The sequence below is a fragment of the Phocoena sinus genome, chromosome 20 (assembly GCF_008692025.1).
Source record: "Phocoena sinus isolate mPhoSin1 chromosome 20, mPhoSin1.pri, whole genome shotgun sequence".
Classification (NCBI taxonomy): Eukaryota; Metazoa; Chordata; class Mammalia; order Artiodactyla; family Phocoenidae; genus Phocoena; species Phocoena sinus.
The window spans coordinates 30,091,166-30,108,948 of NC_045782.1; the positions used below are offsets into that span (position 1 = coordinate 30,091,166).

Sequence of the window (17,783 nt, forward strand, 5' to 3'; positions counted from 1 at the left end):
CTCATTTTCCAGGTGGCAGTAGAAACATAGGGAGCCTTTAATTGTGCCAGGAATATTGCCAACATCAGGGCCTATTAAAGATAAACCACGTTTTTCAGAGGTTTTAAAAAGAGGGGAACTCATACATGTGGAGTTATACCCCTACTTTTTTTTTTTAACCACTAGGATCAACAGTGATAATGACCGAGTGTACAAGCCTTCAGTTTGTCAGTCCTTTTGCTTTTGAGGCAATGCAGAAGGTGGACGTTGTTCGTTTGGCATCTTTAAGTGATCCAGAATTAAGACTTCTCCTGCCCTGCTTGGTGCGCATGGCACTTTGTGCTCCTGCTGACCAGAGCCAAAGCTGGGCTCAGGATAAAAAACTCATCCTTCGTCTTCTCTCTGGAGTGGAAGCTGTCAATTCCATTGTTGCTTTGTTGTCTGTGGACTTTCATGCTTTAGAACAGGATGCCAGCAAAGAACAGCAGCTTAGGTAACGTAATACTATATAATATGTGGATTGATTGGTATTTATTTCGATTTGCTTAAAAAGAGGGAATCAAATTTTTTTGGAGATTTTAGGGCTTCTTATTGCAGTGCACTCTTCCAAAAAAGAGAAGATTGGGAATCTGAACTTTGGAGAGCATTTTTTTTTTTTTTTGCGGTACGCGGGCCTCTCACTGTTGTGGCCTCTCCCGTTGCGGAGCACAGGCTCCGGACGCGCAGGCTCAGCGACCATGGCTCACGGGCCCAGCAGCTCTGTGGCATGTGGGATCTTCCCGGACCGGGGCACGAACCCGTGTCCCCTGCATCGGCAGGCGGACTCTCAACCACTGCGCCACCGGGGAAGCCCTGGAGAGCATTTTTTAAAGTTATTTTTTATTTATAATTAAAATTCTAGGGTCTTTTGTATTTTTATATTTTTATTTTATTTTTTTTGTGGTACGCGGGCCTCTCACTGTTGTGGCCTCTCCCGTTGCGGAGCACAGGCTCCGGACGCACAGGCTCAGTGGCCATGGCTCACGGGCCTAGCCGCTCCGCAGCATGTGGGATCTTTCTAAGCCGGGGCATGAACCCGTGTCCCCTGCATCAGCAGGCAGACTCCCAATCACTGCGCCACCAGGGAAGGCCTCTAGGGTCTTTTGAATTCCATATTGTAAAATGTTGTGCTGAGAACTTTGGCTAGATACACTGTTGTGCTCAGGCTAAGCTGATTAGGCTAATTACTCTCAGGGGGAAGGGGGTAGGGTAAGTTCCCCTAGAGTAGAAGGATTTATTGGAATCTCCTGAGAGGCTTTTATTTATTTTTTATTTTTTTTTGGCTCTGCCACACAGCATGCGGGATCTTAGTTCCCTGACCAGGGATCTTAGTTCCCCAGCCAGGGATCTTAGTTCCCCAACCAGGGATCTTAGTTCCCCAGCCAGGGATCTTAGTTCCCCAACCAGGGATCTTAGTTCCCCAACCAGGGATGGAACCCCCACCCCCCGCAGTAGAAGTGAGGAGTCTTAACCATTGGACCTCCAGGGAAGTCCTGTAGGAGGCTTGTTAAGTTTGTACTGAGTCCCCCAAATTCTGGACATTTGTTTTGTCCTTCCTCCCCCATTGTGGATCCAGTAGTGAGCCACTGTTGTTAATGGAAGTGGTTGTTAACTGTCAGTTGTAATGGAGTCTTTACACAGGTTGTGAATCTCTGAAATAGAAAAAATATTTCAGAAGTAATACATTCATGAAATATATGAAAAGAATTCATATATTCTTTTGTAGATTATTTCTGTAAAAGGTCATTTTTATGCTTTTATTTCTGTGCCAGTGTTCTCATAATTGTTTTACACGTTTGTACTTTATTAGGCATAAACTTGGAGGAGGCAGTGGAGAGAGCATCCTGGTATCACAGCTGCAGCATGGACTGACTTTAGAGTTTGAACACAGTGATTCACCTCGTCGATTGCGTCTTGTGCTTAGTGAACTTTTGGCAATTATGAACAAGGTGCGTCTATTTTAATCACAGCTCAAAATATGCATGACTTGATGTCTGCACATAGAAGGTAGAAACAGGCAAGAAGGCAGGCAGGTTGCATCCTCTCGTACACATATTTCTATTTGTTATGTAAGTGTCTTCCTTTCAAAGGCTTGAAAGGATATTAAATACCTGCTTTTAAAGGCTGTTTCTAATTAACTATTTTCTCTAATTTATGCCTATTCTGCATTCTCTATCATAAGGTTTTTTTCTGTATGGAGTCCATTCAATGGCTTCTTGATATTTAGAAAGATATATAGCTCAAGACTTGTATAAATGACAAAATTTGAAAATATCTCTATAGGATATAATTTCTCCCATAAAATGTTGTGAAATATGTACGTGATTCCTAAAAAATGTGTGAGATTCCTTTAGATACTGATTGAATTATGTACCTCATACGTAACGGTGACTGGGGAGTATCAAAGCTGAATTGAATGTGGGATATTTGGCTAGCTTCACTCACTAGGTGGCTGAATTGTTCCTGTATACTAAAGAAGGCTATTCAACCTCTCATCTCAGAAAAATGATAGGTTACTTTCTTTCTTTCTTTCTTTTATTTAAAAATTTTTATTTATTTATTTATTTTTGGTTGCATTGGGTCTTCGTTGCTGCACGGGCTTTCTTTAGTTGCGGCGAGCGGGGGCTACTCTTCCCTGTAGTGTGTGGGCTTCTCATTGCGGTGGCTTCTCTTGCTGCAGAGCACGGGTTCTAGGCATGTGGGCTCAGTAGTTGTGGCATGCAGGCTTCAGTAGTTGTGGCTCATGGGCTCTAGAGCGCAGGCTCAGTAGTTGTGGCGCACGGGCTTAGTTGCTCTGCGGCATGTGGGATCTTCCCAGAGCAGGGCTCGAACCCATGTCTCCTGTATTGGCAGGCGGATTCTTAACCACTGCGCCACCAGGGGAGTCCCTATTTATTTATTTTTATTGAAGATTTGCAATGTCATATTAGTTTTGGGTGTACATAGGTTACTTTAGGTCACGGACTTTTGGGTGATAATGGTTAATTGAAACTCTGAATTTTAAATCTGTGAATGTTAGGAGTTACCATACAGAGAACTAAATTGGATCTTCATATTAAGATGTCTTATATAAGATTGGGCCCAGAGTTTGAGAAGCAAATGTTTTTTACTTTGAGAATATCAAGGTTAGTTAATTTATAATAAATAAAGTTTAGTTTTATCAATTGTGGACCAAAAAAACCTAAATTCTGTTTCCAAAGAAAATACTGATGGGGGGGCAGATTTAGTTAGTTCTAGATAGTTTTTAAGATGTGTTACAAATCTTAATTTTTTTTTCTATTACAAAGTTATTTACTTCAGCTCTTTTCTACTATACTGATAGTCTTTAATTTTTTCTTTTTCTTTTATTTTTGATTTTTCTTATTTTTTTGGTCACACCATGTGGCTTGCAGGCTCTTAGTTCCCTGACCAGGGATCGAACCTGGGCCATCAGCAGTGAAAGCACAGAGTCCTTACCACTGAACTGCTGGGGAATTCTTGACAGTCTTTAATTTTAACTAATATTTTCCTACATCTTTTTCTTAATACTGTACTTGATGCCTCTAATGAAATAAGTGAACTGCCTCCTCTGAGCGGTTTCCAGTTTTTCAGTTCAGCACCCTTCAGCATATGGGAGATGTAGCAATGAAACTTCTGTAGGAAATTTTCAGAAAAGCTGGTCGGTACTTTTGATGACCTAAATTTTTATTCTTTGTTTTTCCCACACTTCATTTAGAACATGAATTTATAGCTGTTATACTGCTTTAAGTTTATAGTTTTTTAGCTTTTTTTTGAACTACAACTTATGTAGGTAGCATTCTTAGTTCATTTCTTTGGCTTGTCTTATCTTTAATTCCAGATGTCTCCAAATATTTGTATAGATATAAATTATCAAGAATCATATTGCATGTCTGGAATAACAATGTGACTTGACTAATTGTGGTTAAATTGGTACATTCATCCAGTACTGCATATTCTACTGTAGTATATTAATGACTTATTAAGAGACATGGTCTGTAAGCTCAAAAAATAATTACAAAAATAGTAAGGGGTCTAATTCATTACCTGAAATTAAAGAGAGTTCATCATTTCTTTTTTCTTTCTTTTTTTTAAAGGTATCTGAGTCCAGTGGAGAATTTTTTTTCAAGTCATCTGAGCTATTTGAGAGTCCCGTCTATTTGGAGGAAGCTGCAGATGTACTTTGTATTTTACAAGCAGGTACTATAATGAGTGCTTAGATAAATTTCAGATATAGTTTCTTGTTAAATGATACGGTGTAACTTCTTAACCTGGAGTGTTGTGCTGTTTTAAGGTTCACCTAATTAAGAATGTACCTTAAAAGTTTAGGTCAAAAATGACTAATAGTAGGACAATGATTAAGTAAATTATATTATTTCCATAGTATAGCACACTGTGCAGCCATTAAAGTGGTGTATTTGAAGAAATTTAATCATTTTGGAAAATGTTCACAATATGTTAAATGAAAAAAGCAAGTGGCAAAATGGTAAGTAGAATATAATCCCAGTTTTGTTAAAAGTAATACCCGTAGGGGGATTAAAATAAAATCTTTCAAATTATTAACTTTGAGTGATGGGATTAGAGCTGATTTTATTTATATTCTTTGCACTTTTTGTATTTTCTGGGCTCTTTATAATAGGTATGCATGATCAGAATTAAAAGATAGAGGACATAAAAATGCAGAGAAAATTTTCATGAAAGTAACTCTTTTGACCAACACTGTCCACCACAGCGATGACAGTGTTCTGTGTTGTGCTGTCTGGTACAGTAGCCACTAGCCACATGTGGTTATGGAGTACTTGAAATGTGGCTAGTGTGATTGAGGAATGAAACTATTTTTAATTTAATTTAATTTTAATTTAAATAGTCACATGTGGCTACTGGCTGTCCTACTGGACAGTTCAACTCTACACTATGAAAAGAAAGTACTTTAATTACTTTTAAATGACATTGGTGAAATGTCAAAAGATGTTTAATGTATGATACAATGAAATATCACTCCTTAGTAGTAACACTGATTTTGTTTTCTTATAGAGCTCCCATCCCTGCTTCCTATAGTTGATGTAGCTGAAGCCTTGCTCCATGTTAGAAATGGTGCCTGGTTCTTGTGTCTGTTGGTGGCCAATGTTCCTGATAGTTTTAATGAAGGTAAATGTAATTTTAAAATGGGATATTGAAGAGATTTGCTTGGGCATGTACAGGACCTTTTTTTTTTTTTTTTAAATAAATTTATTTATTTATTTATTTTTCGCTGTGTTGGGTCTTCTTTGCTGTGTGCAGGCTTTCTCTAGTTGCTGCATGTGGGGGCTACTCTTCGTTATGGTGTGTGGTCTTCTCATTGCGGTGGCTTCTCTTGTTGTGGAGCACGGGCTCTAGGCTTGCGGCCTTCAGTAGTTGTGGCACGCAGGCTCAGTAGTTGTGCCCTGCGAGCTCTAGAGCACAGGCTCAGTAGTTGTGGCACACGGGCTTAGCCGCTCCTTGGCATGTGGGATCTTCCCAGACCAGGGCTCGAACCCATGTCCCCTGCGTTGGCAGGCGGATTCTTAACCACTGCACCACCAGGGAAGTCCCTAGGACCTATTGTTTGAGCTAAGAAGAAACACTTATATGGTTTTATTTGAGATTTTATTTTTTGAAAATTTATTAGTGCGTATTCATTGCAGAAATGCTGAGTTTAGAGAATTCAAAATTGTTCTGAGGTTACAGATTTAAGTACAGTGAGTATGCAGCAAAATTTTTTTTTTTTGGCCATTTGTCACCAGTGCTGTAATAGGGAAGTAAAAAATACTAAAGAAATAGAATATATAATCCCTGTGTTCAGTGAACAAAGGGGAGAGAACATATATCTGTGAAATAGCCAAAGAGCAGTACGAGATATACGTAATCAGAAATACCAGCAATCAGACCTTTGTTTTTTAGCCTTATTGCTATCAGCTTGCAGAAAAGTATAGGGTAGAAATTGAGAAAAATCAACTGAAATTTTCACCACTTTTTCAAACTGCTAGTGACTGAAGATCGTTGTTTGGGTCTGAGTGAAATAAAAATTACATTTATTGAGCAAGGTAATTCGTGAATGGAGAGTCAAGCAGAAAAAGATGCTGGATCTGGGGGGCATAATTTCTTTTTTTTTTTTTTTAATAAATTTATTTATTTTTATTTGTTTATTTTTGGCTGCACTGGGTCTCCGTTGCTGTGCGCGGGCTTTCTCTAGTTGCAGCGAGCGGGGGCTACTCTTTGTTGCGGTGCGCAGGCTTCTCATTGTGGTGTCTTCTCTTGTTGCGGAGCACAGGCTCTAGGCACGTGGGCTTCAGTATTTGGGGCACGCAGGCTCAGTAGTTGTGGGTCACGGGCTCTAGAGTGCAGGCTCAGTAGTTGTGGCACACGGGCTTAGTTGCTCCGTGGCATGTGGGATCTTCCGAGACCAGGGCTTGAACCCCTGTTCCCTGCATTGGCAGGCAGTTTCTTAACCACTGTGCCACCAGGGAAGCCCTGGGGGGCATAATTTCTAACCTTGTCACTCACTCTTTGTGTGATCTCCATCAAGATACTTAACTTCTCATTTGAAAAATGGAGGTATTGATAATATTTACCTTTTGTTTCTAAGAGATTTACTGAATATTACACGATAGATTTAGGTTGACCTTTCAGCTCTTTAAAGATGTCATTCTGTTGTCTGTGGTAATTTTTATCTTTATTCCTCTGTACATGTTCCTTTTTTTCCTCTGGCTACTTTTATTTGTTTATTTTTTTTTTTTATCCCTTCTGGCTACTTTTAAGATTTTCTCTTTATCACTGGTTTTCAGAGATTTGATTATGATGGGTCTTGGTATGATTTTCTTAGTGTTTATCCTTCTTGGGGTTTATTGAACTTGTGGGTTTTTAGTTTTCATCAAGTTTGGAAAAATTTCTTCAAATATATATATTTGTCTTTCATTCTCTTTTTCTGAGACATTACAAGTATGTTTGACTATTTGATGTTCCACAGATCACAGTTCATTTTTTTGAGTCTCTTTTCACTCTTGGCTTTATTTTGATCAGTTTCTATTGCTATGTTTTCAAGTTTCCTGATCCTTTTCTTCTGTAGTGTCTAATCTGCATAAATGAGCGATTCTCAAGACTGAAAAAATTGTTTCTGATATCCTACTTACAAAGCTTAAGGTAATGGAGCCTATTAAATGTTCAGTTTGTAGGGGCCTGATCAAAAATGGAGAACGACAAGATGAAGAGAGTCTTGGAGGAAGGCGGAGGACGGATGCCTTACGCTTCTTATGTAAAATGAATCCTTCTCAGGCCCTGAAGGTCCGAGGCATGGTGGTAAGAGATCTTATTATTTTTCTGAGATAAAAGCCTTTATATTAGGACCAGGAACTCTTCTCAAGATGGTTTTAGAATATTATAGAGATTTGGAATTATAGTTATAGACTGGATGTATTACCTTCTTCTCTGGGTTTTTATGTTTTGTGTTATGTCCTCCCCTAAACTTTAGATGCTTTAGATTCTGGCTCATCCTGGCCCTTTTCCTTATGATATTGAATTCAGTTTGTTTTCTTTGCTCTGTTAGGTGGAAGAATGTCACTTGCCAGGTCTTGGAGTGGCTTTGACCTTGGATCATACTAAAAATGAAGCTAGTGAAGACGGAGTGAGTGACTTGGTTTGTTTTGTTAGTGGTTTACTTCTTGGAACAAATGCGAAAGTCCGGACTTGGTTTGGAACTTTTATCCGAAATGGACAGCAGGTGAGGGAGAAATACGTGTACAGACCAAGGATCAGGCTATTTTAGTAGTAAGAGAGGAAGAAACACTTTTAGAATGATGTCATTAAGTCCGTGGTTCTCAAACTTCTTAGTCTCAGGACCTCCTAACATTTAAAATAAATCATTGAGAACTCCCAAGAGCTTTTTTTTTTTTTTTTTTTAATTTATTTATTTTTGGCTGTGTTGGGTCTTTGTTGCTGCATGCAGGCTTTCTCTAGTTGCGGCGAGCAGGGGCTACTCTTCGCTGTGGTTTGTGGGCTTCTCATTGCTTTGGCTTCTCTTGCTGCACAGCACGGGCTCTAGGTGCATGGGCTTCAGTAGTTGTGGCACGTGGGCTCAGTAGTTGTGGCTTGAAGGCTCTAGATTGCAGGCTCAGTAGTTGTGGCGCACAGGCTTAGTTGTTCCACAGCATGTGGGATCTTCCCAGACCAGGGCTCGAACCCGTGTCCCCTGCATTGGCAGGCGGATTCTTAACCACTGCGCCACCAGGGAAGTCCCTGTATAGGATTTTATCTATTGATATTTACCATACTAGAAATGAAAACTGCAGTTTTTGAAATATTTATTTATAATTCATTGAAAAATAACAATAATAATCTCATTAAATGTGACTATAACATACTTTTTTAATGAAAAATAACCGTATTTTCCAAAACAAAAATTTACTGAAAAGAGTGGTATCATTGTGCATTTTTGCAAGTCTCTTTAATGTCTGGCCTTTGGAAAAACTGCACTGTGTACTTGTGGGAGAATGAGTGAAAAAGTTCTATAATGTTAAGGAAATATTTTTGACCTTCTGGGCCCCCAAAAGAGTATTGGTAATCTCCAGGTTTCTGGGTCAGCCACGTGAGAACTGCTACGTTAGGTTGCTACATTAGGTCATCAATACAAATTGTTATTGTAGTCTGTGATTTTAATATGTGTGTGTATATTATTATTATTATATTATTGTGGTAAAATATACATAATGTGAAATTTACCATTTGAATCATTTTTAAGTGTACAGCTCAGTGACGTTAAGTACATTTACAGTGTTGTGCAACCAACATCACTATTCATTTTGAGAACTTTTTCATCATCCCAAACAGAAACTCTGTACCCATTAAACAATAATTTCCCATTCCTCCTTCCTCCCAGCGCCTGGTAATCTCTTTTCTACTTTCTGTTTCTATGAATTTGCCCATTCTAGGTACCTCGTATAAGTGGTATTTCTCTTTTTGAGTTTGGCTTATTTTCCTTAGCATAATGTTTATTTTATTTTATTTTTGGCTGCATTGGGTCTTTGTTGCTGTGCGTGGGCTTCCTTTAGTTGCGGCAAGCGGAGGCTACTCTTCATTGTGGTGTGCGGGCTTCTCATTGTGGTGGCTTCTCCTGTTGCAGAGCATAGGCTCTAGGCGCGCGGGCTTCAGTAGTTGCAGCGCGTGGGCTTAGTTGCTCCACGGCATGTGGGATCTTCCCGGACCAGGGCTCGAACCCATGTCCCCTGCTTTCGCAGGCGGATTCTTAATCACTGCGCCTCCAGGGAAGTCCCTAGCATTATGTTTTTAAGGTCCATGCATGTTGTGGCATGTGTCAGAATTTCCTTCCTTTCTAAGGCTAATATTTTATTGTATGTATCTACTACATTTATCCATCCATCTATTGATGAATATATATTATATTTTGCAACAGTTTTTAACTTGCAAAATATTGTACTTTTTCAAAAAACATCTCATGGTAACTCTGTGAATAGAGTCCTGTCCCTACAAAGAAACTAATGCAGAATGGTTTTTAACTTGTTGAGGTCAGTGAGCTTGACAGTAACATGTATACTGCTTAGACTCTTCTTCAGTCTTTTTTTTTTTGCGGTACGCAGGCCTCTCACCGCTGTGGCCTCTCCCGCCGCGGAGCACAGGCTCCAGACGCGCAGGCTCAGTGGCCATGGCTCACGGGCCCAGCCGCTCCGCGGCATGTGGGATCCTCCTGGACCCGGGCACGAACCCATGTCCCCTGCATCGGCAGGCGGACTCTCAACCACTGCACCACCAGGGAAGCCCCCAGTCTATATTTTTTATGCCATGAATTCACCATATTTTTCTGTATCCAAGTTTTACTTTACTTCTAGCCCATTTGAAAACTAATTTTAAACTTTGCTTTTGAAAAGGAAGTGAATATTTCTAGTATTTCTTCTATATGTCAGGCACTGTGCTAAGCACCTGGTATGATCCACTTGTTGGTAATTGTTCTTTGTGTGCAGTAAACTTATTTGAACCTTATATCATTAATAAAACAGGCTTACCATATTTTACTTTGAAACACTCTAAAAATAATAACTAACTTTTGCCTAGTCCTTTACAGTTTAGAACTGCTTTCATATTTATTATCTTTGTTCGTTTGTTCATCTATTTAACAAATATTGAACGCTTGCTGTATGTCAGGCACAATATGTCAGGCCCTGATGAGTAAGAGATGACTGGATGTTATCCCTGCCTGAAGAACTGGGGGGGTGGTAGACTTGTAAACTCCTAACTAGAGCACTCCTGGGAGTTAAATATTATTAATAAGATATTCATCTCCTTGTCATTTAAGACAAGGGGTTCAGAGAGGTTAACTTATATGCCTAAAAGTACATAATCAATTAATAGCAGAGCTTTTGTTTCCACTCAAGCCCTTGTGTCTTCACAATCTGAGCACTTTGTACATATGACTCCACTAGTCATTATGTATTTGAAAGCATCATTTACATGATGTTTTACATCTCAAATTGTTATTAATTTAGTATTTTCTGTACAACCAGTCCAAATTAGGGTGAGTAGAGTATTTGTCAAATCCACTGAATTTGCTCGATGGATTAAAATGAGATTCTGCAGTTGTGATAGCCTCAGCCTCCTCAAATGGATCAGTTTCAAGTGTTTAAGTGGAGAGCTTTGTTTGAACTTCCTTCTGACTTAGTAAGTGCTCCATGCTTTCTTCCTTTTGTGGCGTATTTTTCCCTTACAGAGAAAAAGAGAGACCAGTAGTTCTGTCCTTTGGCAAATGAGAAGGCAGCTTCTTCTGGAGTTGATGGGCATTCTTCCCACAGTAAGAAGTACCCGCATTGTGGAAGAAGCTGATGTGGAGATGGAGCCCAATGTGTCTGTGTATTCGGGGCTGAAAGAAGAGCATGTTGTGAAAGCCAGTGCACTCTTACGTCTGTACTGTGCTTTGATGGGGATCGCTGGACTCAAGTATTCAATAATTTGATATTTTACCTTTTTGTCATTTTACTTTCTTGTTTCTAATCCCAAGAAAGTGAGCCACAGGCCTTTTATTCAGAGGATTTGGGTTTTCTATTGGGCTTAGGTAGTGAGCTCGCCTATATCAAGAATGAAGGCCTCAGGCAAACATTCCTAGCTGGGATTTATCCATCTATTTTGGTCTGATTGTAAATAGAATTATGTAAATATGGGAGGAGCAAGAGCAGTTTAAGAAACCTATGACTCTGCCACAGCTTGACATGACTATCCTGAGTGGTCTGTGAGTTATCCTTTACCTAGCCCATGCAGCTAGTTGAAGTAAATGTGTTCTGTGTTTACTTTTACAACTGAGATCATAGATTGTTTAAAATTGATATGATGCGATTATTAAGCACGAGATTTCTTAGTCACTGACTACATCCTTTTGAATACTGTCCTCAACTGTTATACATGTAGTCCTCACTTTGCATGTCTCTGTTAACTTGAGTTTCAGTTACCACACTTTAGTTAAGTAACACTGCTCCCTCAACAACTAATATATCAGTTACCATGATACATTAACCAAATTATTGTATAAAGTGCAAACTTTGCTGAGAGCTTTTTAAGCCACAAATCACTGTGTAAATAAAAGAGGCACATCACGAGCAGTGACCAATCACATCATTTCTTTTAAAATCTTTCAGTAACTAGTCAATGTACAAGTATTACTCAGTTCATGAACAGACAGCAAAGTGAGTAGTAGAATCATCTCCTTGTCTCTCAGTGAATAAACCCATGTGATATTTTACAGAAATGGATAATTGAAAGAGGGAATTGGCCAATAAAAATGAAAGTGTAGCAAAGAAAGTAGTTAACGCTGGAAGTGACATTTGAGCCAAACGTAAATAGAAGAAACAGCTGACTGTGAGGATGTTGTCAGTGCTGCCGTTTGAGAGACCCTAGATACGTAGCCAGGTGAGCTTAGTGAAGGCGAGCTTGAGGAAAGTCATTGTGACAAAAGGGATGAAGACCCAGAGGACTGATGCTGACAAAAATCTTCATGTTAAAGGAACTCTCAGATATTTCATGACTGGAACTACAAAGGGTAAAATATTAGAAGCTGATCCAAACTTAGAAGGGGGTATGATAATTCATCAAGGCTTAGAGAAGATGCTCACTCCATATTATAAGTTATACAATGAGAAGATGGCAAGGGCTGTTCAAACTACTCTTGATAAATCTTTTACAAAGAAAACACTTTAATTCCCAATGTTTCTAATATATCCAATTATAGAATGCTGTATAAATATTAGTTTTACTATTTAAAAAAATTTCCCTATTCATTGTAACCAACAGAGTTTTTAATGTCCTGACAAAAATTTTAAAAGTTGTGGAACAGCTGTAATTTTCCCCATTGATTATTAAGATCTTGATGCAGTTTCAGCTTGCATCATTATTTTTATGGTCCCACACTACTGTGCAAAGTGGGGACTACCTGTATTTGTGTCTGAGGAAAAACACTAGTTGTGAATTCAACAGTTTTGCTTTTGACGTCTTAAGATATTAAAGATTTTATAAGTAGTGAGGTACATTATAAAGCTTAAGATTTGTATCTGAAAGGTTAAACTGTTGAGAAGTCCCTTCTTTCTCTCAACTGAAAAAAGCAAAACCTAATAATGTATTCCTTTTTTAGACCAACTGAGGAAGAAGCTGAGCAATTACTGCAGTTGATGACAAGCCGTCCTCCTGCCACACCAGCTGGGGTTCGCTTTGTTTCACTTTCCTTTTGTATGCTCCTGGCCTTTTCTACACTTGTCAGGTACCCAGCTATATAACTGTACTATTTTCTCAAGGTCTGCTTTTGTTTATTTATTAAAACACATGTATAAAATTAATTAGGAGCTTACTACAAAATGGTCTAAGATAGGGACGTTGGTATTATTTAATAAAAGGATATCAGTAGCATCTCCTATATGCCAGTTATTTTATTTGTCTTTATCAAAGTTTCATGTACACATTGTTTAAAGGAGTCAAAAGAGTTCTTCAAGATTCGAGGCAAATTGTAGTCCTTATTCCCCCCCTCTCCCTGTTTCCCCTTCCCCAGAAGCAGCTTCTTTCAGTTCTTTCAGCTGATTCTTTTGGTTTTTACTACCACATCTTTATTAACATGTTTGTATTCGCTACATCCTGATTTTTCGTTTTAGGAGTATTTGTTGACGTCCCACTATGAGAATAAGGAATTAGTTCTCTCTTTTCTCTCTGTCCTCAACATATCTACACATCCTTTCTATCTTTCCATTCTCCCAGTACAGTTATTATTTTGCTTTGACCAATACATAGTTGTTTATGTTACACTATTGGAAGCGCAACCAAGCAGTAGATGATTACTTTTCTTTTGCAAAACTTGTTTCTCCATTAATAATTATCCTGTGTTTTTGTTCTTTGCTTTTCATTTGCTCTGTATTTTGTGTGCTTACATTAATGCGATCTCAAACTCTCTGCCAATCTAAACCTCCTCTCAAGATGTTCAGACTCATTAGATATTCTGCCAGTTTCATTTTCTTGAGGAAATCTCTCCTGGAACATTTTGATCTCCCATCTGAACTGGCTACCTCTGCACCTGGTACACAGCTCTCGTCTGGGAATTGCTCTTCACTATTATTTTGGGGACTTGCTTCAGCTGTCCTTTGTTGGGTCTTCTGTTTCCTGCATCTTATGTCTCCATCTTTTTACTTTTTTCTTTTATTTATTTATTTATTTATTTATTTGGCTGTGCCGGGTCTTAGTTGAGGCACTCGGGATCTTCCTTGTGGCATGCGGTATCTTTAGTTGCAGCATGTGGGATCTTTAGTTGTGGCATGTGAGATCTTTTAGTTGTAGCATATGGGGTCTAGTTCCCTGACCAAGGATCAAACTGGGCCCCCTGCATTGGGAGCGTGGAGTCTTAACCACCGGATTACCAGGGAAGTCCTTCCATCTTTTTTAATTTGCTCCCTCATTTTGCTTCTTTAGAATGGGTATGTGAGAGGTAAATTATTTTAAGACTGGGTATGTCTGAAAATGTCTTTATTCTGCTTTGACACTTGATTGATAGTTTGATGGGGTATAGAATTCTAAGTTGGAAATAATTCCCTTTGAGGGTTTTGAAAGTCTTGCTCTATTGTCTTCTAACTTCCAATGTTACTGTTGAGAAATCTAATGACATTCTGATTCCTGGTCCTTTTTGCGGCTTGTTCTTTTTAAATATGGAGTCATGTAGGATTAGCCTTTTGTCCCTAGGGTTTCTTGTTTTGTTTTGTTTTGTTTTGTTTTGCGGTACGCGGGCCTCTCACTGTTGTGGCCTCTCCCACTGCGGAGCACAGGCTCCGGACGCGCAGGCCCAGCGGCCATGGCCCATGGGCCCAGCTGCTCCGTGGCATGTGAGATCCTCCCGGACCGGGGCACGAACCCGCGTCCCCTGCATCGGCAGGCGGACTCCCAACCACTGCGCCACTGGGGAAGCCCTGTTTCTTTTTTATACTGTCTACTGCTTCATCGTGGCATGGTTTCTCTGATATTAAAATGATTGAAGGGGTTTTATTTGTTCTGTTTCTTTTCTCTAAGTTTCTTTTTTTCTGCCTTTTTTTGTTCTATATTTTTCAAGTTAGAAGCTTTTTTTCAGGTTTGGTAATTCTTGATTGTCTGTTCATATTTAAGAGTGGGAAACTAAAAAGCAGGTTAGAACTTCTGAATGCATAGATGGGAAACTCTTGGGCTTTTCAGAGTCTTAGAGAAGACTGTTGTCTTGCTTGGGGAGTGGAGGCCTTTAAATAAAGTGAGGGTTAAGGGCTGGGATGTCTCAGACTGCAGTATAAGCATTCACATAATTCTTCTACTTTCAGAAAGGTGCTCTAGATATCCCTGATTGTCCGTCAGTTCAGAGACACCCTCTTTTACTATATCCAGAGAATAGATCTCTAGTCTCCTCTCTACTGGGGGATGGGTATTCATCTAGGTGTGTAGAATGGAGGTGATTTGGAGGTCTACTGCTCATATAGACTGTCTATATTTAGTCTCTGTCTTCATTCTCACTCCCAGAACTGCCTGGAGTTGTCAGTTTCTGAGGCCTTTGGGGATTCTGTGGTGTAAGTGGTAGATTGGTTTTCCCACCTGTCAGTTTAGTATTCTGCTTTCTCGGGTCTGCTAAGTCAGTTATCACTCATCTGTATTGGCTCTGTCTTCCAGTATTTTGTGTTGTTGTCCCTCATCATCATCCTATGCATTTATGCCTTGTAAGAAAATCCCTTTAATGTAGTTTGAATTGTGTGTTTCAGGAAGGTATGAAATTAAGTATGTGAAATGAAGTACTTTCTTTTCTCTTTACCTGAAGTAGTTTCTTGCTTTTTTTAAAAATTTATTTTATTAAATTATAGTTGATTTACAATGTTGTGTTAGTTTCTGTGTATAGCAAAGTGATTCAGTTATATATATATATATATATATATATATAACCTGAAGTAATTTCTAAGCATTGTCTCTAATCCTCATTACTTCTGTAAGGTGGGTATTTTTATCTTTATATTATAAGTAGGAGAGCTAAAGTTCAAAAAGATTATTTAAATTTCTTGTTCAGGGTCACACTAACAGTGATTAGCAGAGATGGGATTCCCACTCAGATCTGACAGGCTCTAAAGCTGTAATCTTTCTACTACATAACACTGTCTTTTATTAGTGGAATGATTTAGGTGTGGTTGAGAGTGACCTTTTTAATTTTCTTAGCTTTGGGTAGCAGGCTTTGTAGTTGCTTTTCGTTTTACCTGTTTACACTGCAATGAAGTAGAAGGAGATCAATGAAAATTATTTTTACAAACCAAAATTATTCCCTTTAAACAAGTCATTCTTGTTGGTGTGTTTTTATAACCATTTTTCATATCTGATGAGCCCCTGGCTGTTTCTTTTTACTTTTGAATAGTGATCACTTTTTTCTCTGTCATTTTGAGTTCTGCTCAAAATGCTTCTATAAACTAAATTTCATTTTCCAGGTAAAAGATGGTCTGAGTTATTACTGTCCTTGTACTCAGTTTGTGACTTTTTGATGATTAAGTTTTTTTTTTTTTTTTTTTTGCAGTACACGGGCCTCTCACTGTTGTGGCCTCTCCCGCTGCGGAGCACAGGCTCCGGACCTGCAGGCTCAGCGGCCATGGCTCACAGGCCCAGCCGCTCCGCGGCATGTGGGATCCTCCCGGACCGGGGCACGAACCCGTGTCCCCTGCATCGGCAGGCAGACTCCCAACCACTGCGCCACCAGGGAAGCCCTGATGATTAAGTTTTAACACTAGATTTTTTTCTATATAAGTATCAGCTGTTAGTATGTACAGTTATCCTAACATTTTAATCCCAAAGGACCTTTGTTTTTCCAAGGAATGTGAGGACATTTACTCTCTCCAACCTTCAAATGCAGTAACTGAGACTTTGAGAGGGTTTGACTATTCATATTCATAGAGAAAAGTAAAGGTTCTCATTCTTCTTCTGTAGAACTGCTTCATATCTCAATGACAATTAATGTCCAATTCAAGAAGCCATTATTTTGAGGAAAAAATAATTTCTACCAAAAATAATTCCAGAATGATTTTTTATTCTTATGCTAGTATATCTGACTTAAACCAGTGACTTCTGATATGTTTTATATAGTACGCCTGAACAGGAGCAGCTAATGGTAGTGTGGCTAAGTTGGATGATAAAAGAAGAAGCTTATTTTGAAAGGTAAGACGACTTTTTGTTTCAGTTAGCTGAGTAAGTTTTTCTTATCCCTTTCTTTGGAAATTCATATTTTCTTTTCTGTTTCAACAGTACTTCAGGCGTCTCTGCTTCTTTTGGGGAGATGTTATTGTTGGTTGCTATGTACTTTCATAGCAACCAACTTAGTGCTATCATTGACTTGGTCTGTTCTACTTTGGGGATGAAGGTAATTTCCTTTTATCTTCTTTCTAAAGACAGTGTTTCTAAGCTGGACATTTTCTTGTAATGTTAAGTGAATAGATTGTTTTCATTTTGAAATAATTTTAGTTGTTTAATAGTTTGAAACTATCAAGAGCTCTTAGAAAAAAATACATTATGAAAACACTATTCACAAGAATAATAGGTGTTCTATGTAGAAAACTTAGAAAACACAATAAAGAAGGGAAAGATATAATTCCATGTTCAGAGATATCAGGTACTGTTAATAGTCTGGTATCTGTTCTTTCTTTAAATTGATATACATATTTTGTAATTTTAATGAATTTACCAATATATGATAAGCACTTCCTCATATCCATAAATATTCTAATACAATATAATATTTTTTTTTTTTTTTTTTTTTTGCGGTACGTGGGCCTCTCACTGTTGTGGCTTCTCCCGTTGCGGAGTACAGGCTCCGGACGCGCAGGCTCAGTGGCCATGGCTCACGGGCCTAGCCGCTCTGCAGCATGTGGGATCTCCCGGACTGGGGCACAAACCCGTGTCCCCTGCATCGGCAGGCGGACTCTCAACCACTACGCCACCAGGGAAGCCCTAATTTTTAATGGCTGCATTGTAGTTCATCATATGGACTGATCATTATATTCTTAATGGATCTTTTCTTATTTGCCATGTAGATTTTCCAGTTTCTGAATAATGCTTAGATGAATATCCTTATGTATGTAAATATATGCACAGGCACGCATACATGTATATCTTCAAACACTTTTTGGATTATTAGGATGAAGTTCTAGAAAGCAGTACTAAGTAGAAGTATGGTGATGTTAAGCTGTTTAATGTGTATTGCCATATTATCTTCCAGAGAGATTATACCAGTTTAACTG

At 38.8% G+C, this 17,783-nt stretch overlaps 1 protein-coding gene across 8 annotated transcripts in view; it reads left to right on the forward strand.

The window, feature by feature from the left end:
• The window catches only part of INTS2 (integrator complex subunit 2), a 52,648-nt gene that overhangs the window by 1,199 nt on the left and 33,666 nt on the right, over window positions 1-17,783 (forward strand). For 3 of the 8 annotated variants that reach the window (XM_032616690.1, XM_032616691.1, XM_032616692.1), the window contains exons 2-11: window positions 13-472; window positions 1,829-1,967; window positions 4,113-4,215; window positions 5,050-5,163; window positions 7,199-7,329; window positions 7,577-7,750; window positions 10,748-10,974; window positions 12,656-12,781; window positions 16,633-16,704; window positions 16,792-16,906. In XM_032616690.1, coding sequence (XP_032472581.1) covers window positions 180-472; window positions 1,829-1,967; window positions 4,113-4,215; window positions 5,050-5,163; window positions 7,199-7,329; window positions 7,577-7,750; window positions 10,748-10,974; window positions 12,656-12,781; window positions 16,633-16,704; window positions 16,792-16,906 — 1,494 coding nt within the window. In that variant the 5' untranslated portion in view covers window positions 13-179. The remainder of the gene's footprint in view (window positions 1-12; window positions 473-1,828; window positions 1,968-4,112; window positions 4,216-5,049; window positions 5,164-7,198; window positions 7,330-7,576; window positions 7,751-10,747; window positions 10,975-12,655; window positions 12,782-16,632; window positions 16,705-16,791; window positions 16,907-17,783) is intronic. The other 5 variants (XM_032616688.1, XM_032616689.1, XM_032616693.1 and 2 more) reach the window with 3 other exon arrangements.